This window comes from Lampris incognitus, chromosome 11 (genome assembly GCF_029633865.1).
Source record: "Lampris incognitus isolate fLamInc1 chromosome 11, fLamInc1.hap2, whole genome shotgun sequence".
NCBI lineage: Eukaryota > Metazoa > Chordata > Actinopteri > Lampriformes > Lampridae > Lampris > Lampris incognitus.
The window spans coordinates 4,385,120-4,409,786 of record NC_079221.1 but is presented as its reverse complement, the minus strand read 5'-3'; the positions used below and the strand labels follow the sequence as shown (position 1 = coordinate 4,409,786).

Sequence of the window (24,667 nt, the reverse complement as noted above, 5' to 3'; positions counted from 1 at the left end):
TGTCCTTGATCAACCCTGATAGTGTTAAATTAGCAGAAGCCACAAAATGCCGTGACGTGGTTTTTTTCTCCATCATGTGCCCACTGTTTTATTGAGAGACATTTTTTTAATATATTTTGAACCAAAAACCTTAATCTAACTAGGAATAAATAAGGATGAATAGAGGGCTTGCGCATAATAAAATGAGAATAAATTGCAACCAAACTTAATTTAGTTTCCTGTCTTCATACCCTATCAGTAAGTGAACACAGTAAGGAACTAGGGGCAACCACACTAAGAGGAATTAAAACACTCTCAGGGTGATAGCGTGTAAATCAAAACTTCACTGTGAGTTGGGACTTTTATGAAATTATAAAGCTGCAGAGAGGTGAGAGTTGCTGTAACACACATTAGTTTAAACTTGTCTTGTAACCATTCTCCCCTTTGCAACTGTCAACAAACATCTCAGGTCCAGACTAAGTAAGGCCCCCAGGTTTCTCATCACACTACTAAATGGCGTTCCAGTCTGGGTTAGCACACCATGGCTTTGCTTTAAGCATGAACCACAACACATCAATTTCCATCAGTTTCAAGAGCAAATAAAGGCAAATGGCAAAAGGAAAAAAAAAGAAAAATATTCGTCTGGAGGTACACCTAACTTGCAGTGTGGATTGAGGGGATGTGAGCAAACAACTCAATAACTAGCATACTTAAGAAATGTAAGGAAGAAGAGCATGCAAATTATGCCTATATCTACCAGAGGGCATCACAAAAAAAAAGATAACTTGTGAATTTTGTAGTAAAAATATGGAAGTTAAAAGTTAAAACACCAAGGATAACCTGATGTAGGAAATGTGTTGCAATGGAAATCTTTGAGATGCAAACACTTATTTGAATGACCCAAAAAGGCACCAATAATCAGGACCAAATGAGAAAAATTCAGAACAAATAGGAATATCGAGACCAAACAACATGATTGCCCACCTCTGAAAGCCATGGACAGAGTTGTCCTTGGTAGGCCTGGTGAAATTAAGGTTTGAAGTGGCCATCAAATACCACACATGGCGAGCCCATTGCATCACCAGATGGGATAACTTCAGACCATGCCATGTTATTTTTCACAAACGCACTGCCGGTTGATGCATCCCACAACCCAGCCACTGAGGATGCACAAGCCAGTGCATTCTTAGTGCCGGTCCCAAGCCCGGATAAATGGGGAGGGTTGCGTCAGGAAGGGCATCCGGCGTAAAATCTTTTCCAAATCAAATATGTGGATCATAAGTCAGATTTCCATACCGGATCGGCCGAGGCTTGGGTTACTAATGACCGCCACAATACTGTTGGCCAGCAGGGTGCGGGTGGAAACTATGCTACTGTTGGGTGAAGGAGAAGAAGAGGGGGAAGGCATGTCTGGAGGCAGCGGGAGAGGAGGAAGGGTAGGAGTGTGAAGTGAGAGTTGGAACCTTGAATGTTGGCACTATGACTGGTAAAGGGAGAGAGCTGGCTGATATGATGGAAAGAAGAAAGGTAGGCATACTGTGTGTGCAAGAGACCAGCTGGAAGGGGAGTAAGGCCAGGAACATCGGAGGTGGGTTCAAACTCTACTACCATGGTGTGAATGGGAGGAGTAATGGGGTAGGGGTAATTCTGAAGGAAGAGTATGTCAAGAGCGTGCTGGAGGTGAAGAGAGTGTCAGACAGAGTGATGAGTATGAAGCTGGAAATCGAAGGTGTATTGCTGAATGTTATCAGCACATATGCCCCCGCAAGTTGGGTGTGAGATGGAAGAGAAAGAAGAATTCTGGAGTGAGTTGGATGAAGTGGTGGAGAGGGTACCCAAGGAGGAGAGAGTGGTGATTGGAGCGGACTTCAATGGGCATGTTGGTGAAGGAAACAGAGGTGATGAGGAGGTGATGGGAAGGTATGGTGTCAAGGAGAGAAATGTGGAAGGACAGATGGTGGTGGATTTTGCGAAAAGGAGGGAAATCTGTGGTGAATACATATTTCAAGAAGAGGGAGGAACACAGGGTGACGTACAAGAGTGGAGGAAAGTGCAAACAGGTGGACTATATCTTATGTAGAAGGCGCCATCTAAAAGGGATTGGAGACTGCAAGGTGGTGACAGGGGAGAACGTAGCTAGGCAGCATCGGATGGTGGTCTGTAGGATGACTTTGGAGACCAAGAAGAGGAAGCGAGTGAAGGCAGAGCCGAGGATCAAATAGTGGAAGTTGAAGAAGGAAGACTGTTGTGTGGAGTTCAGGCAGGAGTTAAGACAGGCACTGGGTGGTAGTGAAGAGTTGCCAGATGGCTGGACAACCACTGCAGAAATAGTGAGGGAGACAGCTAGGAAGGTACTTGGTGTGTCATCAGGACAGAGGAAGGAAGACAATGAGACTCGGTGGTGGAACGAGGAATTACAGCAAAGTATACAGAGGAAGAGGTTGGCAAAGAAGAAGTGAGATAGTCAGAGAGATGAAGAAAGTAGACAGGAGTACAAGGAGATGCAGCGTAAAGCAAAGAGAGAGGTGGAAAAGGCGTATGGTGAGTTGTATGACAGATTAGACACTAAGGAAGGACAAAAGGACTTGTACCGATTGGCTAGACAGAGGGACCAAGCTAGGAAGGATGTGTAGCAAGTTAGGGTGATGAAGGATAGAGATGGAAATGTGCTGACAAGCGAGGAGAGTGTGCTAAGAAGGTGGAAGGAGTACTTTGAGGGGCTGATGAATGAAGAAAATGAGATCGAGAGAAGGTTGGATGATGTGGGGATAGTGAATCAGGAAGTTCAGCGGATTAGCAAGGAGGAAGTGAGGGCAGCTATGAAGAGGATGAAGAGTGGAAAAGCAGTTGGTCCTGATGACATACCTGTGGAGGCATGGAGGTGTTTAGGAGAGATGGCAGTGGAGTTTTTAACTAGATTGTTTAACACAATCCTGGAAAGTGAGAGGATGCCTGAGGAGTGGAGAAGAAACCTACTGGTACCAATTTTCAAGAACAAGGGTGATGTGCAGAACTGTAGCAACTACAGAGGTATAAAGTTGATCAGCCACAGCATGAAGATATGGGAAAGAGTAATAGAAGCTAGGTTAAGAGGAGAGGTGATGATCAGCGAGCAGCAGTATGGTTTCATGCCAGGAAAGAGCACCACAGATGTGATGTTTACTTTGAGAATGTTGATGGAGAAGTATAGAGAAGGTCAGAAGGAGTTACATTGTGTCTTTGTGGATTTAGAGAAAGCATACGACAGGGTGCCGAGAGAGGAGGTGTGGTATTGTATGAGGAAGTCGGGAGTTGCAGAGAAGTATGTAGGAGTGGTGCAGGATATGTATGAGGGCAGTGTGACAGTGGTGAGGTGTGCGGTTGGAATGACAGATGGGTTCAAGGTGGAGGTGGGATTACATCAAGGATCGGTTCTGAGCCCTTTCTTGTTTCCAATGGTGATGGACAGGTTGACGGGCGAGATCAGGCAGGAGTCTCCATGGACGATGATGTTTGCGGATGACATTGTGATCTGTAGCGAGAGTAGGTTGCAGGTGGAGGTGAGCCTGGAGAGGTGGAGGTGTAAACTGGAGAGAAGAATGAACATAAGTTGGAGCAAAATGGAATACCTATGCATGAATGAGAGGGAGGACAGTGGAATGGTGAGGATGCAAGGAGTGGAGGTGATGAAGGCGTATGAGTTGAAATACTTGGGGTCAACTGTACAAAGTAATGGGGAGTGCAGAAGAGAGGTGAAGAAGAGAGTGCAGGCAGGGTGGAGTGGGTGGAGAAGAGTATCCGGAGTGATGTGTGACAGAAGGGTACCAGCAAGAGTTAAAGGGAAGGTTTTCAATACGGTTGTGAGACCAGCTATGTTGTATGGTTTGGAGACAGTGGCACTAATGAAAAGACAGGCGGTGGAGGTGGAGGTGGCAGAGGTGAAGATAATATTTTCATTGGGAGTGATGAAGAAGGACAGGATTAGGAACGAGTATATTAGAGGGACAGCTCAGGTTGGATGGTTTGGAGACAAAGCAAGAGAGGCAAGATGGAGATGGTTTGGACATGTGTGGAGGAGAGATGCTGGGTATATTGGGAGAAGGATGCTGAATATGGAGCTGCCAGGGAAGAGGAGAAGAGGAAGGCCAAAGAGGAGGTTTATGGATGTGGTGAGGGAGGACATGCAGGTGGCTGGTGTGACAGAGGACGATGCAGAGGACAGGAAGAGATGGAAACGGATGGTCCGCTGTGGCGCCCCCTAACGGGAGCAGCCAAAAGTAGTAGTAGTAGTAGTAGTAGTAGTAGTAGTAGTAGTAGTAGTAGTGGTAGTAGACACTGCCAGCTGATGAAAGGTAATATATGCATAACACTAACCTGGTTTCACAGGTAATGTAAAATTGTCCCAGATGTGGTCGTGAGTCATTATGGTAAAGGTGAGTTTCCCATACCCACCAGTAAGATCAGTGACCAAACAGAATCCTAAGAAAAATCAAAATTGATTTAAGAGATACTTTTGCAAAAAAATACAAAATAAAATGAAGTTGGTATGTCACGTGAATATAAAACACAACAACATCAAAGACGACTTACCATTTAAAAATGAGATTCGAACCATACACCAATAACTGCCACCCAGATCATTTTGGTACCAGTGGAACCAGAGAGGGCAATAGATGGAGTAGATGCTACTGGGGTGCATATCATGTCAAGGAAGTCATAGTAGTAGTCCTTATAGTTTTCTGGAGGTGCTGTATAAGGAGGGCTCCACTGCTGTAGATAATGTCCACCTAAAGTTCTTTCTTTTTTGGGGGGGGGGGGCAGCGACTTCCCTGGCCAAAGCTCTTCAGTTAAGCAACGAACACAATATTCTCTCTCCTTTTTACATCAAAGACTGCTTTATATCTCTACCTGGAGTCATAAATCATTTCACAGAGTGTGGCCGCACTTGTAGACTCTAGGGTTTAAATCCACGTGGTGTAAAATAAAGTGGCACGGGAGCCATGAGAACTCAGAATTTTAAGAGTTTACAGGATGACTGTTTATACAGTAGATATTTCACAGGACAATTCCTTTTATTAGTTTAAACAGCAGCCACCGCCTAAACTCTAGGGACAGAACTCTTATGCAAACAAATGCATCCTTTCAGCTCCATTAGTATTCTCATTCTCTGTTAACATAGCAACCATGGCCCTCTCATACTGCTGCAACTGAGAACACAGCCCATCTGTTTTGTACAACTAGAAGTCCCTAGTCAATATGCCCCTCGTTATATGACCCCTTATATTAGCCTTGTTTAGGCTACAATCAAATACTATATGTATCATATTACAAAAAGAGGAAAACGACATAGGCGAAATGACTGCTCAGCACTCAGTGTTGGTATCCAATTCAAGGCACATAGTTAAATAGAAACAGAAAGATCAGTAACACTTTATAATAACTACACAAATGAAGCACTAGTTAAGTATTAGTAACCACTGAATTCATCATTTGTAAAGCAAGGCATGCACCAATGGTTAGTGTTAATAGATGTTTATAAATACTTATTAATACTGCAATTCATGATTAATTCAGGTAGTTACTAGTTGTCAGTGAAGTATTTTGTAAGAGCTCATCTAAAGTGAGGACTAGCTAGCATATACACATGAGACTGAAAGGCCAGCAGCACATTGAGACTCACAACAGTCTAAAGGATCATGAGATCCTTCAGAAAGTGTAAGTACACGATTAACACACTATTTACATGTACATTTATACATGAATTAATCATGAATTGCAGTATTAATAAGTATTTATAAACATCTATTAACACTCACTAACCATTGGTGCATGGCTTGCTTTACAAACGACGACTTCAGTAGTTACTAATACTTAACCTAAGGCGTCATTTGTGTAGTTTTTGTTACCAAAATATTTTTCCCCCTGTCCGCCTTGGAGAGATGCAATCTTCCACCACAAGGTGGCACTGCGTCGTAACAAAACAAAGCACCGCGTGTCGGGGCGCCAGGCGACGCCCGTAATTTTATTTTAAAAAACAAATTCCGATGAAGAATCCACTGGAAAACACACAGGGGTCGATGTTCGACACAATACTTGGAAGTCGGGGAAATGTGTCCGTTTCACTGTGGAGAAGAGTAAAACTTGACGTCGCCGACAAGAACAGGAAGCGCGATGGCGGAAATGGCGTCGGAGAGCGAGACCGGAAGCGAACGCGAGGACGCGAGAGGACTTGAAAGCCAGAAGAGGGAGAAGGCGTCAGGGGGGAACTTGCGGATGTAGGGTCGGTTAGGGCAGTGTTTCTCAACCGGGGGTCCGCGGACCCCTAGTGGTCCGTGGTGTAATTGCAAGGGGTCCGTAAAATATCTTTAAAAAAAAGATCCTATGACATTTATAGAAATAGAAATTTTACTCAAATGTGACCGAGACCTTTATCTACCTAAACTATAAAGGGTAACAGGACTTTTTTCTCTAATTACATCTGTTTCACAAGTGTAATTTATTGTATTTTAATAAGAGATCTCGCTCCCGTTTGCATTGTTAAAAGTTACTGCATAAAAATTGTGTTGTTACACATATCTGAAAGTTACTGAATACATATTCTGTTTTGTTACATATATCTGAAAGTTACTGAATACATATTCTGTTTTGTTACATATATCTGAAAGTTACTGATTACATATTCTGTTTTGTTACATATATCTGAAAGTTACTGAATACATATTCTGTTTTGTTACATATATCTGAAAGTTACTGAATACATATTCTGTTTTGTTACACATATCTGAAAGTTACTGAAGACATATTCTGTGTTGTTACATATATCTGAAAGTTACTGAATACATATTCTGTTTTGTTACATGTATCTGAAAGTTACTGAATACATATTCTGTTTTGTTACATATATCTGAAAGTTACTGAATACATATTCTGTTTTGTTACATATATCTGAAAGTTACTGAATATATATTCTGTTTTGTTACATATATCTGAAAGTTACTGCATAAGAATTCTGTGTTGTTACATATATCTGAAAGTTACTGAATACATATTCTGTTTTGTTACACATATCTGAAAGTTACTACTGAAAGCTCTTATTTTTGCCCCAAAGAGTGAATAAATGCTATAATGCAATTTAAAATGCAGTTTCTACTGTTTCTATCAAATTGCAACCCCCCTCCCCCAAGATCAGGTGGAGGGGTCCTCAGGGTAGATCAAAAACACGCAGGGGGTCCGGTTTGACATCTTGCATATATCATTTAAGTACAGAATGAACAGTTTTGGGCCTAAAATCGACCCCTGGGGTACACCACAGGTAATATAACGATTTATGTTCACCTATCTTTACAAACTGCTGCCTTTTACTTAAATAGCCTATTAGCCAGTTCTGCACCCCCACCCCTGTGATACCACACCTTTCCAATTCATCTATTGTGGCGAATTCAAGGGGGGGGCAGCCCTGGTTAACCCGGGAACCTCGGCTGCGGCGGTTCCCGGCTGCCCCCCTGAATTCGCTACTGCTAATCTATTGTGATCAATAGTGTCAAAAGCTTTTGTTAGATCTATAAATATTCCCACAGCAAACTCTTTTCTTTTGTTGTTTTGTTGTCTGTAATTGGTTATTTCTTCAATTAATTCAATGAGCGCCAGAGACGTGGATCTGTTTGGTCGAAACCCGTACTGGCTGTTGGTCAACAGATTGTGCTTAATGAATTTGTCTAACAGCAACTAGTTTTTCCAATATTTTGGAGAATTGTGACAATAATGAAATCGGTCTGTAGTTTTTAAATTGGCGTCTGTCTCCGGTTTAATATAAAAGGTTTGGCTTCTGCGGTTTTCATGTTGCTTGGCGCTTCAGCAGATTGAAAGGACGTGTTATAGATGTGGGTTAGTGGTTTTGCAATCTACTCCTGTATTGTCACAATGTGTGTCCGGTGTGTGGTGTGTGTCTGTGCGGGAGTCTATAAACGGCCAAACTAAAGCACTTGGGGCCTTGACTCTTTTTGGAGGTTATTGGGGATGATCGGGGGCACCTATAAAAAATAGCAGAAAATTATGCATAATTAATTATGCATAAATATGCAAAATATGAAATTTTCTAAAAATGGCTAAAAAACACTTTTCTCGGCATTTCAGATGTTTCTGAGCATCTTTGATTTTTTTCACCTATAAAAAAAAATTCTGGGACTTACAAATGTTTTGGCATTATGCAAAATAATATGCATTTTTTGCAAAAATGCACTTATGATCCTCTTTATTTTTTGAGGTGGTAGGTATTGTTCCAGAGAGGACCAGAAAAATAGCAGAAAATTAAAATAATTATGCATAATTATGCAAAATATGCATTTTCCAAAAATGGCTAAAAACCACTTTTCTCGGCATTTCAGATGATTCTGAGCATCTTTGATTTTTTTCACCTATAAAAATTTTTTTTTCTGGGACTCAAAATGTTTTGACATAATGCAAAATAAATGCATTTTTGCAAAAATGCACTTATGATCCTCTTTATTTTTGGAGGTGGTAGGTATTGTTCCAGAGAGGACCAGAAAAATAGTAGAACATTATAATAATTATGCATAATTATGCAAAATATGCATGTATCTAAAAATGGCTAAAAACCACTTTTCTCGGCATTTCAGATGATTCTGAGCATTTGGGGGGAGGGAGTTGGAGTGGGGGGGGTTTAGGGGCAGGGGGAAGGCGGTTAGCTGGCAGGATGAAGAGGAGGGAGATTTAGACGGGTGGAGAACCGAACCGCTACACTGTAGCGGGGTTCTTCTAGTACCTTCATAGTGTAACGTGCATGGATTAGTAGTCACGCTGGCCGCTGGCTCGCGGGGCTGACCCTTTAGTCTAGCGGTTAGCGATGCCCCCTGCGGTGCGGGCGAGACGGGTTCGCTTCCCGGCCGTGGCAGTTCCTGTGGTTCCGTTGTCCCCCCGAATTCGCTACAATATATCAACGTCATTCCAGTCGGGCGACTTTTAGCTGTCGCATTGGTTTACAGTGTCCGTGATTTCCCTCCCATCTACTGCTCTTAGATAATAATCACCATCATTCCCCTCCGTGATTGTGTGTCACTGATTTGTTTTTCCTGCCTGATTCGAGCCCACACTTACCAGGAGTCTTGAAACCATTGACCACGTCGTCCATGTACAATAATATCTAGACTTGGATGGGCGACTATGATCCAGGCAGATGCGACGACGATGGGCAAGAAGAACCAACAGAGCATGTTACGCTACACTGTCAGAGCTCTGAGGCAGAAAGAAGACATTAAATGTGGACATGTAATGTCTCCTCCCAGATGACGACTCTCTTTTATACACGTTTTGTGGAGACAGTTTTAATGCACTGTGTTGTTGCTTGGTTTGGTCATGTGACTCTGGCCAATAAAAAAAAAGGCTTGATAGTCTCATCAAATGGGCTAGCAGGATTTCAGGGAGAAGCAAAGCCCAGCTGACTGACCTTTATAATAGGAAGGTGGTCAGAAGGGCTGCTTCCCTTCTGGAGTGCCAAGGTCACCCTCTTTGGTCAGAGTTTGGGCTGGTACCCTCAGGTTGTCGGTTGAGGACGCCCTGTATTAGGACTAAGAGGTACAAGGCTTCCTTTGTCCCCCCTGCCATCCAACTGTTAAATAGCAGATAGTGTTCATCTGTAGTCTGCAGGTCGCTTGTTTCCATGGTCTGTATATCTGAACTCCTTTGGGTCTCCTCGCCCACCATGTCCTGTTGTTTTTTTGTTGCCCATCAGTGATGTGTCAATTCTGCCTTGGTGCTTGTATGTTTTGTGTGAGGGTTTTATATGTACTGGCCGCAAACTAAGTTCCCTGTAAGGGACTATAAAGATACTTTGACTTTGACTTGAGCAGCATGGTGGCGCAGTGGTCAGCGCAGTCGCCTTGCAGCAAGAAGGTCCTGGGTTCGAGCCCCGGGGTAGTCCAACCTTGGTGGGTCATCCCGGTTCGTCCTCTGTGTTGAGTTTGCATGTTCTCCCCGTGTCTGCGCGAGTTTCCTCCCACAGTCCAAAGACATGGCGGTCAGGTGAATTGGACGTACTAAATTGTGTGTGTGGGGGGGGGCCCTGGGATGGCGTCTCCCCGCCTGCTGGGATAGGCTCCAGCATCCCTGAGAGCAGGATAAGCGGTACAGATAATGGATGGATGGACTTTGACTTGAAAGAAGGAATCTGATTCGAAACCTTCGAAATTAAGAGTTAAAACTGAACTTAGCAGACATTCTACAAAGGAACTCAAGAAACGAGACTTATCGAATTTTATTTCAGTATCTTAGAATAACTAGTTTGATTGAGAAGAGAAGAGAATTCTTTTTTTTTAAAATAGACGTTCCGGTCCACACTCCAGTCCACTTGGTGGCGGTAATGCGCCAAATTGTTGTTTACAGCCGCCAATAAACCCGAGGAGGAGGAAGAAACCCGAGGCGACCGCGGGTTTTTTGAAAACAGTGACCGGACCGGATAGATGGTTTCAGGTAACGAGACTTGTTTCCTTTGTTGGTCTTGTTTTGGTTTTCGGCCTCAGGATAAAACAAAACAAAACGGGTGGTTCCAGCACTCAAGCACGTTTCCTTTTTGTTTCAAAGACCGACTGAATATTCGGCTAGTTTCGTCGGACGGTAACGTCGCAACGGCTCTTCCGCCGCCGCCGCTGGTGGCTAGCGGTAGCGTTAGCATGCTAAGCTAGCGAGGCACTTCGTGTGAAGGATGTAAAGATTTAACGTCTCGCCAAAGACACACACCCACCCACCCGGCTGGCTGGGCGGTACGTAATCTCTTACGTTTATCATTATTGATAATAATAATCGTTACGTTTATATAGCACTTTTTCTAGACATCCGAAGCGCTTCACATTGAGGAAAAACCCACCACCCCATTTAACAATCAGAATAAGTTAATTTGGCGACGCCTTTTCTGCTTTAGACGACTCCGCCAACTCCACTGGGGGTTCCTCTCTTCACGATTAGAAATATTAACGTCTCTCCTTCTTCTAATGACATGTTTGTAGATATTGTTATTCGTAGATGTTTCACTTCAGGCTGAACTGTAATTGACATTTGGGAACCCGTGCATGAAGGGATGAGAAGTACTTCACTTTCTGGAAACGTGTTGGAAACTTGACAGCCAGCAAACGTAGGAAGCAGGTTGCTTAGTGTTTCTCAACCGGGGGTCCGCGGACCCCTAGTGGTCCGTGGCGTAATTGCAAGGGGTCCGTGAAAATAAAATATCTTTAAAAAAAGGATCCTATGACATTTATAGAAATAGGATTATTTTACTCAAATGTGACCGAGACCTTTATCTACCTAAACTATAAAGGGTAACAGGACTTTTTTCTCTAATTACATCTGTTTCACAAGTGTAATTTATTGTATTTTAATAAGAGATCTCGCTCCCGTTTGCATTGTTAAAAGTTACTGCATAAGAATTCTGTTGTTACATATATCTGAAAGTTACTGAATACATATTCTGTTTTGTTACATATATCTGAAAGTTACTGAATACATATTCTGTTTTGTTACATATATCTGAAAGTTACTGAATACATATTCTGTTTTGTTACATATATCTGAAAGTTACTGAATACATATTCTGTTTTGTTACATATATCTGAATGTTACTGAATACATATTCTGTTTTGTTACATATATCTGAAAGTTACTGAATACATATTCTGTTTTGTTACATATATCTGAAAGTTACTGAATACATATTCTGTTTTGTTACATATATCTGAAAGTTACTGCATAAGAATTCTGTTTTGTTAACTGTATCTAAGTTACAACTGAAAGCTCTTATTTTTGCCCCAATATAAATGCTATAATGCAATTTAAAATGCAGTTTCTATCAAATTGCAACCCCCCTCCCCCAAGATCAGGTGGAGGGGTCCTCAGGGTAGATCAAAAATACGCAGGGGGTCCAGGACCCCAAAAAGGTTGAGAACCACTGGCTTAGATGGACCAAGAATTGGTATGGGGGGTTAAAGAAATGGCTTCAAACATGTCAGTGGAAAATATCATGTATATTGTTAGACGTAACACAGTGTTTTTGATCAAATCTGGGGATTGTTTCTGTACTTCTTAAGACGTAATACTAATGTTGGTAACTTGCTTCAGCAAGAACAAGCTCTGGGGGAGTAGAACAACTCTACCTGATTGTTTATATGCGTAAAAGCAACTGGAAAAAAAACCCCACACCCTCTAATCAGTCTGTGAAAGAAATGATTGTTATTATTATTTTATTTTATTATTTTTATTAATTTAATTTTTATCTTTATTATCTTCTTTAACCCTGCTTTGAATTGTATTACTTGTTATAGGGACGGGGTTATGGGGGGGGGGTAGGGTGAAAATGTTTGCTGTACTGTGCTATTACTTGTTTTGATGTAATTTGCAAACAAAATTCAGTAAATGTATTGCTTAAAAAAAGTAGGTTGCTTAGCAGACTGGTCGCATAGTACAGTGGTTCTCAACCTTTTTGGGGTCCTGGACCCCCTGCGTATTTTTGATCTACCCTGAGGACCCCTCCACCTGATCTTGGGGGAGGGGGGTTGCAATTTGATAGAAACAGTAGAAACTGCATTTTAAATTGCATTATAGCATTTATTCATTCTTTGGGGCAAAAATAAGAGCTTTCAGTTGTAACTTAGATATAGTTAACAAAACAGAATTCTTATGCAGTAACTTTCAGATATATGTAACAAAAAAGAATATGTATTCAGTAACTTTCAGATATATGTAACAAAACAGAATATGTATTCAGTAACTTTCAGATATATGTAACAAAACAGAATATGTATTCAGTAACTTTTAACAACGCAAACGAGAGCGAGATCTCTTATTAAAATACAATAAATGACACTTGTGAAACAGATGTAATTAGAGAAACAAGTCCTGTTACCCTTTATAGTTCAGGTAGATAAAGGTCTCAGTCACATTTGAGTAAAATAATCCTATTTCTATAAATGTCATAGGATCTTTTTTTTAAAGATATTTTATTTTCACGGACCCCTTGCAATTACACCACGGACCACTAGGGGTCTGCGGACCCCCGGTTGAGAAACACTGGCATAGTATGTAGCACAGAAACCCGGTCATTTAACAAGAAAATAGCCATTAACTGTGTCCCGACCCAGCGGAATATTTATGAATCGCTTGACCCTCCACGACGTACAGTGGGGTCGGGGGGGTAGTCTAACGAGCTAAACCCGTCCAGAGCCCTAGACAGAGAGAGTCACGTCAACTCCCTAGACGCCGATGGGCCAATTATATAACAGCAATGGCGGATCATGGGAGCCCCGGATGGTTCCAAACAGTGCGCATAGAATATGTGTCACGTTGGAATATATCTATATCTATATATAAATGTAAAAATCCGAACATATTGGCTAGTAGCTACTAGAAATGGCGCTAAGCAGTTCATTTAAATGAGCCGCCAAGCTTCGTTTGGAACTATTCGGCGGCTACGTGAACCACGTGACCCTCTCACGTTCTGACCCCTCATTGACGTAACGCTCTCTTTCTAGGGCTCTGAACCCGTCGTTTCGGGGGGGGGGGTATTCTAATAAGCTAAACCCGTCGTTTCGGGGGGGGGGTCTAACAAGCTAAACCCGTCGTTTCAGTGGGGGGGGTATTCTAACAAGCTAAACCCGTCGTTTCGGGGGGGGGGGTATTCTAACAAGCTAAACCCGTCGTTTCAGGGGGGGGTATTCTAACAAGCTAAACCCGTCGTTTCAGGGGGGGGGGGTATTCTAACAAGCTAAACCCGTCGTTTCAGTGGGGGGGTATTCTAACAAGCTAAAACCGTCGTTTCGGGGGGGGGGTATTCTAACAAGCTAAACGGGGGTATTCTAACAAGCTAAACCCGTCGTTTCAGGGGGGGGGTTTCTAACAAGCTAAACCCGTCGTTTCAGGGGGGGTATTCTAACAAGCTAAACCCGTCGTTTCAGTGGGGGGGTATTCTAACAAGCTAAACCCGTCGTTTCGGGGGGGGGGTATTCTAACAAGCTAAACCCATCGTTTCAGGGGGGTATTCTAACAAGCTAAACCCGTCGTTTCAGTGGGGGTATTCTAACAAGCTAAACCCGTCGTTTCTGGGGGGGGTATTCTAACAAGCTAAACCCGTCGTTTCAGTGGGGGTATTCTAAAAAGCTAAACCCGTCGTTTCTGGGGGGGGGGGGGTATTCTAACAAGCTAAACCCGTCGTTTCAGGGGGGGGTATTCTAACAAGCTAAACCCGTCGTTTCAGGGGGGGGGGGTATTCTAACAAGCTAAACCCGTCGTTTCAGGGGGGGGTATTCTAACAAGCTAAACCCGTCGTTTCAGGGGGGGTATTCTAACAAGCTAAACCCGTCGTTTCAGTGGGGAGGTATTCCAACAAGCTAAACCCGTCGTTTCAGGGGGGGGGGGTATTCTAACAAGCTAAACCCGTCGTTTCAGGGGGGGTATTCTAACAAGCTAAGCCCGTCGTTTCTGGGGGGGGGGTATTCTAACAAGCTAAACCCGTCGTTTCAGGGGGGGGGGTATTCTAACAAGCTAAACCCGTCGTTTCAGTGGGGGTATTCTAACAAGCTAAGCCCGTCGTTTCTGGGGGGAGGGTATTCTAACAAGCTAAACCCGTCGTTTCAGTGGGGGGGGTATTCTAACAAGCTAAACCCATTGTTTCGGGGGGGTATTCTAACAAGCTAAACCCGTCGTTTCAGTGGGGGGGGGTATTCTAACAAGCTAAACCCGTCGTTTCAGTGGGGGGGGTATTCTAACAAGCTAAACCCATTGTTTCGGGGGGGTATTCTAACAAGCTAAACCCGTCGTTTCGGGGGGGTATTCTAACAAGCTAAACCCGTCGTTTAGGGTGGGGGTATTCTAACAAGCTAAACCCGTTGTGGGGGGGTTTTCTAACAAGCTAAACCCATTGTTTCGGGGGGGTATTCTAACAAGCTAAACCCGTCGTTTCGGGGGGGTATTCTAACAAGCTAAACCCGTCGTTTAGGGTGGGGGTATTCTAACAAGCTAAACCCGTTGTGGGGGGGTATTCTAACAAGCTAAACCCATCGTTTCGGGGGGGGGTATTCTAAAAAGCTAAACCCGTCGTTGGGGGGGGTATTCTAACAAGCTAAACCCGTCGTGGGGGGGGTATTCGTCTTTCTTAACGGGCCAGCGGGCGAAAAGAGAGGACTATTTTATTCCAGTTTTTACAAAAAAGAAAAGAGAAGTCAGTTCGCAACATTAAAAAAACAATTTCAGACTCATATTTATTGTTTTCCACTGTTAAACTTTGTACGAGAGGACCACTCGCTCAATTTGGGACAGACAATTATAGTATACAAATGTAACTTTAATTGGAGACAAACAGAACATAATACAGCCACTACACAGTATAGTTCTCTGTTAGAAAAGCAGAAATAAATGTCGAAAACTGACTGAAAACTGAGGCACCCCGTAAACCAAAAGAACTGGAATTTATTCACCCGAGGGCAAGGCAACAAGACTGACGCGTTTCCACTTTCCTTGTTGCCTTGCCCTTGGGTGAATACATTCCATCTCTTTTGGTTTACGGAGTGCCTCAGTTTTCAGTCATTTTTCCTTATTTCTCTACCCACCATACTGAAGAGCACCTGTCACCATTAAGCCACTGGACCCATGCAGCGCTTCCTACCCCTCCTTGTTCTAGAAATAAATGTCATTCTCTACCTTGGTGGGACCGCTGGCACTGGGAGGAGGAGGCTAGTTTCTCCTAGTCAGGGTTGTAGCAGCTGGTTGCAAGCCTTAGGCAGGCCAGAAGGCGGTCATCTGTCATTGTGGATCTGTACTTCGACTTGATCTTCATGTGAGAAAAGGCAGATTCGCACAGGTAGGTTCCAGAAAGTGCTGTGAAGTTCATGGCACATCTCCGTAGGTTGGGGTACTTGTCCTGCAGCAGTAGCTCCCAGAATGCTCCCTTCATCCCTTGTGTTGCCCTGGATTTAATCTCAATGTCAGCTTGAAGTGTGAGGATCTCATTCTCCACAGCAGGGCTGTCCAGGTGAAACAGTGATGCCACTTTGGAGGCGATGCCATGCACGTCAGTACTTCCAAATGGAAAACACAGGTAGCTGGCAACAGGTTCAATGGATGCAAAGTCAGTAAAGCGCCTGTCAAACTTTGACAAGCAGCTCTGAACTTGCTCCTCAATGTGCATTACCAAGCTGTGCTGTGTCGTTACCCTGACGTGTAAGTTCTGCCTGCACGTGAGCAAAGTTTCGCAGGTCACTGCATTGCAGCCTACTTGACAGAAGTTGGAGCTTGCTTTTAAACGCGTTCACTGAGCTGATCATGTTTTTTTACATATTTATCCGTTCCCTGTAGTTCTAAATTCAGCTCATTCCGCGTGCTGGCGAGATCGGCTAGGAATGCCACATCCAAAGGCCACTTGTTGTCCCCTAGCTGTGTATATTCAACATGTTTAGCGAGCTTGAGAAAATCTCTGATTTGATGCAACAACTCACTGAATCTCTCCAAAAAACTTGCCTCTGCTCAGCCACCTTACATCCATATGCAGCAACAGGTCTGTGTTCTGCTCCGGTCTAATAGCCTCCTCTGTAGGCTCCTTGCCCTAACCGAGCACACAATCTCCATAGCAATATCCATCACTTCTCTTAGCAATATCCATCACTTCTCTTAGCAATATCCATCACTTCTCTTAGCAATATCCATCACTTCTCTTAGCAATATCCATCACTTCTCTTAGCAATATCCATCACATCTCTTAGCAATATCCATCACTTCTTTCATGTTTAAGATCGTCCCACACAGCGCTTGTTGGTGAATTATGCAATGATAATTAAGGAAGTCCGGGAGAAAACACTTTGCTTGCACAATTCAACAAACCCATTAGTAGGGCCTACCATAGCAGGTGCCATCGGTTGTAATGGAGATGAGTTTAAAAATGAGCAGTTTATTCTGGTTGACGAATTCCACGAATGCCTGAAAAATATCTTCGCCTCTAGTCTTTCCTTTAGGTGGCAAAATGGTGAGCAGCTCTTCTTTTGCGCTCGTGTCTCCAGAGGCCATTCTAACGACGGTGCCTCGTCTACCGTATCGGTTGGCTCGTGGAACTGCAGGGGGAACACGCGCACGCCTCGGCGTCCTCCTTCCGGTGCTCGTGAAGACCCTCGGCCGTTTCCTCACAGCGCCGTGTGGCGGTATTCCGGGGTAGCTGGACGTGTCTAATGGCGTGCACAGTGCCCGTTCTGCTCTTGAAATCACCGGAGTGCGTCCGCAGCTACGACAGACGCCTCCTTCACAGTTCCGCCGTCTTTGGAAGAGTTCTTACAGCAAGAGCATGGCCGACGCCGTACGATGCTGTCGTTGCAGCCTTGCCCTTGGCCTTGGGGCTCGGAAAGCTTGGCTGTTGCGCCGCTAGCTGAGACTTCAGTTCCTGCAGTCTTCCGGTTGGCAGAGCCGTTTCCCCTGGGAAAGCTACTGTAACCAGTTTTTCTGGACTTGCCTGTTAGTGATTTTAAGTTCCTGTTATAAGCTGTTGCCACAGTATATGCCTTGAGCTCTTATTTTGAAGGCTGAAGAAAGAGCGGAAGTGCTGTACGCAGTGTTGTTGCCGTGGAGTGCGGTTGGGGGAAGAATCCAAGTAACGTGGTCCTCGTGTGAAAGTGGAACCTCCGTATTTGTTATTTTATAGTTTCATACAGTATAGGCGACATCTACAAACCCTCGGTTACATTGGTGGCAGCGGTGGGATCCGGAAGTGTGCGGATCCTCAGAAGTCTCTTCGGAGCGCGGTATGACAAAGCGCGAGGGCGCGCTTCCGGGGAGGGTGACGACTGTAAACTACTAATAAGACACGTTAGCCACTAGCTAACGAGTCTGACCCTTTAGCCAAGCGGTTAGTGACGTCGCCTTGTGGCGCAGTACACCTCGTATCGAATCCCGCATCGGGCAGAAAAATAGGTTACACCAGTGTTTCTCAACCGGGGGTCCGCGGACCCCTAGTGGTCCGTGGTGTAATTGCAGGGGGTCCGTGAAAATAAAATATCTTTAAAAAAAAAGATCCTATGACATTTATAGAAATAGGGTTATTTTACTCAAATGTGACCGAGACCTTTATCTACCTAAACTATAAAGGGTAACAGGACTTTTTTCTCTAATTACATCTGTTTCACAAGTGTAATTTGTTGTATTTTAATAAGAGATCTCGCTCCCGTTTGCATTGTTAAAAGTTACTGCATAAAAATTCTGTTGTTACATATATCTGGAAGTTACTGAATACATATTCTGTTTTGTTACATATATCTGAAAGTTACTGAATACATATTCTGTTTTGTTACATACATCTGAAAGTTACTGAATACATATTCTGTTTTGTTACACATATCTGAAAGTTACTGAATACATATTCTGTTTTGTTACATATATCTGAAAGTTACTGAATACATATTCTGTTTTGTTACATATATCTGAAAGTTACTGCATAAGAATTCTGTTTTGTTACATATATCTAAGTTACAACTGAAAGCTCTTATTTTTGCCCCAAAGAGTGAATAAATGCTATAACGCAATTTAAAATGCAGTTTCTACTGTTTCTATCAAATTGCAACCCCCTCCCCCAAAATCAGGTGGAGGGGTCCTCAGGGTAGATCAAAAATACGCAGGGGGTCCAGGACCCCAAAAAGGTGGAGAACCACTGGGTCACACTAGCATAGCTGTTGTGCACCGCTCCAGATGACCCCTCTTCAGTATAGCCTCACTAGCTAGCGTCGCTCATCAGACAGATGGGAGTTTTCGTTGGAATAAACGAGAAAGAAAAAAAACAAGCTTCCTCCCATTCGTTGTGGAAATGAGAAGTTTTCGATCTTTTGGCTTCTGCCGTTTTTGCTGTTTGTCTCCGAACACACAGAAGAAAACGAGAGAGAAGTGGGTCTGGTTAACGTTAGTTAGTCTCAACTCGTCTCCCCTCTGAGGCTGCCGGTGAACGTAAGGTTACGCCTCCATACGTCACAGCTCGCGAGCGAGACGCTAATTCGCCGACGATGCCTTGATTGATGCTCTATCTGATACGGGGCTAATGCAGACCTCGCCTCTTGGTGGTTAGTCAGATTCTCCGTCAATCAAGATGTGAACACGAGCCGGTTTTATTTATTTATTTATTTTCAAACTCTCACTCCATTTTTCATAATCATCTTGCGACCGACTTCACGGCTGGTTGGTCACCCCGGGTTTACGCTAATTAAACCGCCCCTCGTGTCTACCCACAGTGCCCCTCGCTAGCCCCGCCCACTGTCTTAAAGGGCCCGTCTCCGGTCCGCATGCTGGCTATGTAAGTAGGTCACTTCTGCATGTGCTTCTCTGAGATTTGACAACATGGCCAAATGCTCTGTGAATAGTGCACATGGCCATGGAAACGCTAGCTAATGATTACGCCCATATTTGCATATGAAACTGATGTTGCGCCACTGTATCGTTTATTAGGGGGGAATACCTGCAGTCAGTTTACCCTGAGACGTATCTGTCAATAAACCTCGTATGCAGATGAACTGATTCAACTTTCTTTGGTACTTTTACAGGAAGGCTTTTTAGAGTAAATGTGTTGTTGGCCAGTTTTATCACTTGTTTTAATCATCCGCTTTTGTCTTACCGGGTTCTGTGTTTTCTGTTCTTGTGATCTTTATCCTGAGTCCTGACTGTTTTACCTTGTTCTGTAACGCAGATCTGAGGTCTTGTGCTTTGTTTTTGTTTTTATCTTGACTGTGTTTACTATTTTATCTTGTATTGTAAAGCACCTTGTAACATGGTTTTGAAAGGCTTTGTATAAAGTTTATTATTATTATTAATTACCCGCACCCAATAAACTTTTTTTCTGTATTATGTCATCACAGATCAATCCATCATTCGAACACCATGGCCTCCATTAAAGATTCAAACGTCTGTGAGTTGTTCAGCAAATCAATGGAGGAGACGCATAACAAACTTGTTGTCACGACATCTGGGGAGATAACCGAAGCATGTTTGGAGTTGTACCACTCCAGTAAACAGATTTTGAAATCTGCCTTTGGTATGGTTTTGATTTTTCCTGTTACATTCCACCAACTGTTTTAATTTTTTTTCTGTGTTATTCAACACTAATTGTTGTTAAATTTCAAAACATGTAGCATGTAGTAGATAGGCTGTAGTATGTACTAGGTCAGTCATGGAGAGCCGAGTCTGTGTGCTACTTTACAACTATTTGCTTCTTGAATGTGGCTCCTTCGTTAATTTCATAATTCTGTTGTACAGCAACAGATACCACTGTCCAAAGTGAATTAAATCATAGTTTTTGGATTATTGGATTGTTAGTTAAAGGGAAATACGGGTGTTTTTGTTTTTGATGGGAAATGTGAAATTCTTTTAATAGTTATTTCGGCCCTAATTACAATCAGTTGCCCAATCATGACATATTAATTTGATCTAAATTGTAACCTACATAATGGTTCAAGCTACAATTCTGAAAAGCCTCATTTTTGTTGGCTCACTAACACCTACAGTGATGCTAATAACTGCACTCATGTTTCAGCATCCATCCAAATTGAAACAGTGGTTAGTGGTGTTGTTTCAGCACCTTCGTCTCTGATGGACAAAAGACATGGTTGAACCTGAGTTTTAGTTATAGATGTTGCCATATTTGTTGGAAAAGCTCCTTTATGAGTTTGGTCTGCCATATCTTCTTGTTCGCTACATCTTTCCTTTTCCTTCAGTGTACTTGTTGCCTGTTTCTTCCACATTTTGCTGCTGTGTTGAGGGCAAAACTGTATGCAGTGTATAATTTTCTTTTATGGCATCTATTTTATTATTTGCGTATTTATGAATTAGCTATTGTCCTCAATACATCAGTTGTATTAAGTATCAAAAAGGAAGGTGCTTTAAGTACTTTCCCCCTTTTCTTTCCCAGATACATGTTCAAAGAAATTTAAGGATGATGAAAAAATGTTTGAGACAGTGCAGGCATACAGAAGAGGTAAGCTTTACGTTTTCTGTGTAGTTCCATACATTTTTCAACTGGCCAATTTGCAATCACTCAGTTTTTCCTTGTTTATTTTTATCTGCAGGTTTGAAATATTTTTTTAGTTTGGTTTCATATTAATGGTAGCACTAAAACCCTTTTTTAAATTTTTATTTTTGGGTACTTCACTAATCGAAAAAGCACAATTTTTACCTGTTCTTGTGAGAGAAATAAAGTGATATTGTAATACTTACATTTCACATTCTGCTCCAGTACCAATTGGAATTTACTTGGTATTTGGACCCACTACTACAAAACAAATGCAAAGGACTCTAATGCAATTTTTGTTCCATCAGAGTTGGAACACATGGCTGTATCAGTTAAGCAGAAACAGGATTCAATTTCTGAGACCTTGTCTGACATCAAGCAAAAGGAGGAACGGAAAAATGACCTGAGCCAGAAGATACAGAGACTCGGAGAGGAGCAAGCCAGGAAGAAAAAGTGTAAGTTGATATTTAAAAACGGTCTTCATACTGTTTCTGGGTTTGATGATCAGAACACTCAAAAGAGATCCTGTTTGGCCACATATTGTCTTGCATAATACATGTTAACTCCATTTTTGGTCATTAACAGTTACTGAAAAAACATCCCAAAGACATCTGTGAAATGTTGTCTATTATTCTGATGCTTTGTATTCTGATGCTTTTCTTTATTCCTAAGTGATGGAATCTCAGAAAAAAGTAAACAAAGAGAAACTGAAGAATCTCAACAGAGCCAAAGAAGTGTTTCAGGAACATTTGGGGTTGGAGATCAGAAAAATCCGGGGTAAGGCCCATATTGCATACAATTAAATCATCAACAGTTTTGATAAAACTTATTAATATAAGACAGCAGTTGTCTTTGTGTGTGTGTGGGGGGGGGTGCAGGTGAATAAAATTAGTCTGACAGGAAATTGATTCTTTGTAAGTTCAAACAAGTGTGATATATTGCTAAAGCTGATGCTGGTACAGATTAGCTAGCTAGCAAGCATCTACTGAAAACAGTGCTGAATGGTTTCAAAGCAAGAAAAGAAAGGAAAAATTAATTTTTAGTTCAAGGATTTAATTGTTTGTTTGCTTGTTTGGTTTTTATTTGAAAGGTGAAAAGCTACAATTTATTTTCCGCAACATCAACCCCGCAGAAGATTATGCATCCACCTTCATAATGGGAATTCAAGCTGATGGGATATACCAGAGTAAGTATGAAAGAGAGGACAAAAAGTCATTGCATATATATTAGGCTGTGGGAGTGCAGGAATGATGAAATGGAGAGATCGAGTTGAGTCAATTCCGTTTACTCGCCACACAAAACGACACCGATACAGCACAATCTCTCGTGGCAACCAGCTAACCGCTAGGCTGCTGCAAACATGGCTCCACCCCGAAAACTCTAAGCAGTGCCTACGTCAGCACTCTGAATGTCTGCCTTAAAGGAGCAGCAGCCCCTGGTGAATCTACCCTCAATTGTGTATCACCACAAGGCCACCTTTACAAGACATGCAAAACATGTTCTTGACATAAAAACATTCTTTCAATTTTTTTTCTTTCTTTATTTAGTAACGTTACAGACTGAGATTGGTTCGGATGTAGCCCCAACTTATTGATTTGAATGACACAGTGATGCAACCAGCAAGTTTCTCCACTGTGAGCTGTCATTAGCCAGATGTTAAAAAATCTGACGTTTTTGGCAGTAACCTGAGTTTGTCACAGCTGGAGAATTGTGACATGGGTTCCCGGGCTGCCATAAAATATTTCAAGTGCGTATATAGGTTTCCATTACCACCCATGTCCTATGCTATGTTGTTGTCTTCATCCACATTTTTCTGCCCCGCCACTAGTAACCATCTCTTGAAACTGAAATGAAAAGGCCATCTTGTAGTTCAACCAATAACTAGAGTACTGTACAACATGCTAACCTGTAGATTTAGTTATAATCTCAGACATTCCAAAAGGCAAATGCTTAGTAGTTAACCCCCCCATGTGGTTATAACACATTGTGCCACACATCTCCTAAAGATGTAAACTGCCCCAATGCATTCATTTGGCTTGAGACTAAGTCAACATCAGCTTTTCCCATTTGCTATATAAATGATACCATGACAGTTACCACAGCAAGATGTCAGCCTTGATAATCAGCAGTCAGGACACATGTCTTTATGCATGCTCAGTAATCCAGGTAAGAAAATCACATAAAGTTGAATCAGTTCATCTGGACATAACGTGTATTGACAGATACGTTTCATCACTCATCTAAGTCAAGTCAAGTCAGTTTTATTTGTATAGCCCAATATCACCAATTATACATTTGCCTCAAGGGGCTTTACAGCAACACAACATCCTGCCCTAGACCCTTACATTGGATAAGGAACAACTCCCTAAACACCTTTAACAAGGAGGAAAAACAGGAAGAAACCTCAGGGAGAGCAACAGAGGAGGATCTCTCTCCCAAGACGGACAACGTCAAATGATGTTGTGTTTACACAAGTTACACAATACAACATTATAATGGAATTATAAAATTTATGAAGAATATGATGAGCAGGATGCCAAACAGTGTCCATACCTCGACAGATCGGTGACAGATGTACTCTATGTGAAGAGGGAATGACCATCCCTGAACTGAGGGGAGGTCAAGAGTACATCCGTCACCATCTTACAATGCTGTGATTGCAAACATTCCCAAATCCTCTGTGAGTAGTACACATGGCCATTGAAACTACTTAATGGTCACGCCCATATTTGCATATTAAAATTAATCGTTGGTTTGGGTCATTATGCAGCTGTGTGGTTTATAAGGGTGGGGATCCTGCAGGCACTTTAGACCAGCGTTTCTCAAACCTCTCCTGGAGGACCACTTGTCCTGCATGTTTTAGAGCTCTCCCTGCTCCAACACAGCTGATGCAAATGATCAACTCGTTATGAGCTCCCGAAGCTGCCTAATAATAAAACTGATCATTTAAATCAGCTGTGTTTGGAGCAGGGAGAGATCTAAAACATGCAGGACAAGTGGTCCTCCAGGAGAGGTTTGAGAAGCGCTGCTTTAGACTGAAGACGAAACGTTTGTCTCAAGCGTTGTCTCCACATGAACCCATTCAACTTTCTTTGAATTAGGACATATGTGTAAAACCAGTTTTATGCTCATGCATTAAAACACTCCGAAATCACATGTGAAATAGGGCTTACATGTACTGTGACAGGATTGCTCACATCAGTTCATCAGTAAATACTGTGCAACAAGTTGCTATATAACAACACTTTGGATTTTGGCACCAATAGACCCCATACTCATTTCTTTTAAGCCGCCCCCCCCCCCCCACACACACACACACACTTGCAGCAGGTAACATTCATAAACATGTCACTGAGCGGTACTGTACGGAAAGCAAAAACAACGCAGTCTGGTAAAAACCGTCACATTAATGATGTGAATTTATAGTTTGTGTCCATCACTGTGAAGAACTAATTAAACCGACATTTTTTTTTTCTTCTCGCCCCAGTTTTGTCCAGTGACCCCCCGATCGAGTGCCTGCCTGCTTTGGAAAAAAGACTCCAGGAGACCAATAACTTCTCAGCCTTCCTGGCAAACGTCAGGAAAGAATTCGTCTGTCAGGCGCGTTGCCTTTAAGCGCTCCAGAACGCAGGCGCACGTGCACGGGCTGGAATGACTGGATGGGACAAAGGCGCTTGTAGTGATGCT

The 24,667-nt window shown here is 42.7% G+C and overlaps 1 protein-coding gene and 1 pseudogene across 1 annotated transcript; one reads left to right on the top strand and one right to left on the bottom strand.

Moving 5' to 3' along the window:
- Positions 1-205: 205 nt before the first annotated feature.
- On the bottom strand, positions 206-9,090 carry LOC130120976 (glucose-6-phosphatase 2-like; annotated as a pseudogene).
- Positions 9,091-10,432: 1,342 nt separating this feature from the next.
- spc25 (SPC25 component of NDC80 kinetochore complex) lies at positions 10,433-24,598 on the top strand. Its single transcript, XM_056289702.1, has 7 exons — positions 10,433-10,443; positions 19,833-20,008; positions 20,882-20,947; positions 21,289-21,435; positions 21,653-21,757; positions 22,071-22,166; positions 24,468-24,598. Exons 2-7 carry the CDS (start codon positions 19,855-19,857, stop codon positions 24,593-24,595), a joined length of 696 nt encoding a protein of 231 aa, XP_056145677.1. The 5' UTR covers positions 10,433-10,443; positions 19,833-19,854; the 3' UTR covers positions 24,596-24,598.
- The last annotated feature ends 69 nt before the right edge of the window (positions 24,599-24,667 follow it).

Excerpts from the sequence above, each read along its gene's own strand:
- spc25 (XM_056289702.1), top strand. The coding sequence starts at position 19,855 with ATGGCCTCCATTAAAGATTCAAACGTCTGTGAGTTGTTCAGCAAATCA. Across the intron at positions 20,948-21,288 it reads AGTGCAGGCATACAGAAGAG|AGTTGGAACACATGGCTGTA; the intron begins GTAAGCTTTACG and ends TTGTTCCATCAG. Across the intron at positions 21,758-22,070 it reads GGAGATCAGAAAAATCCGGG|GTGAAAAGCTACAATTTATT; the intron begins GTAAGGCCCATA and ends TTTATTTGAAAG.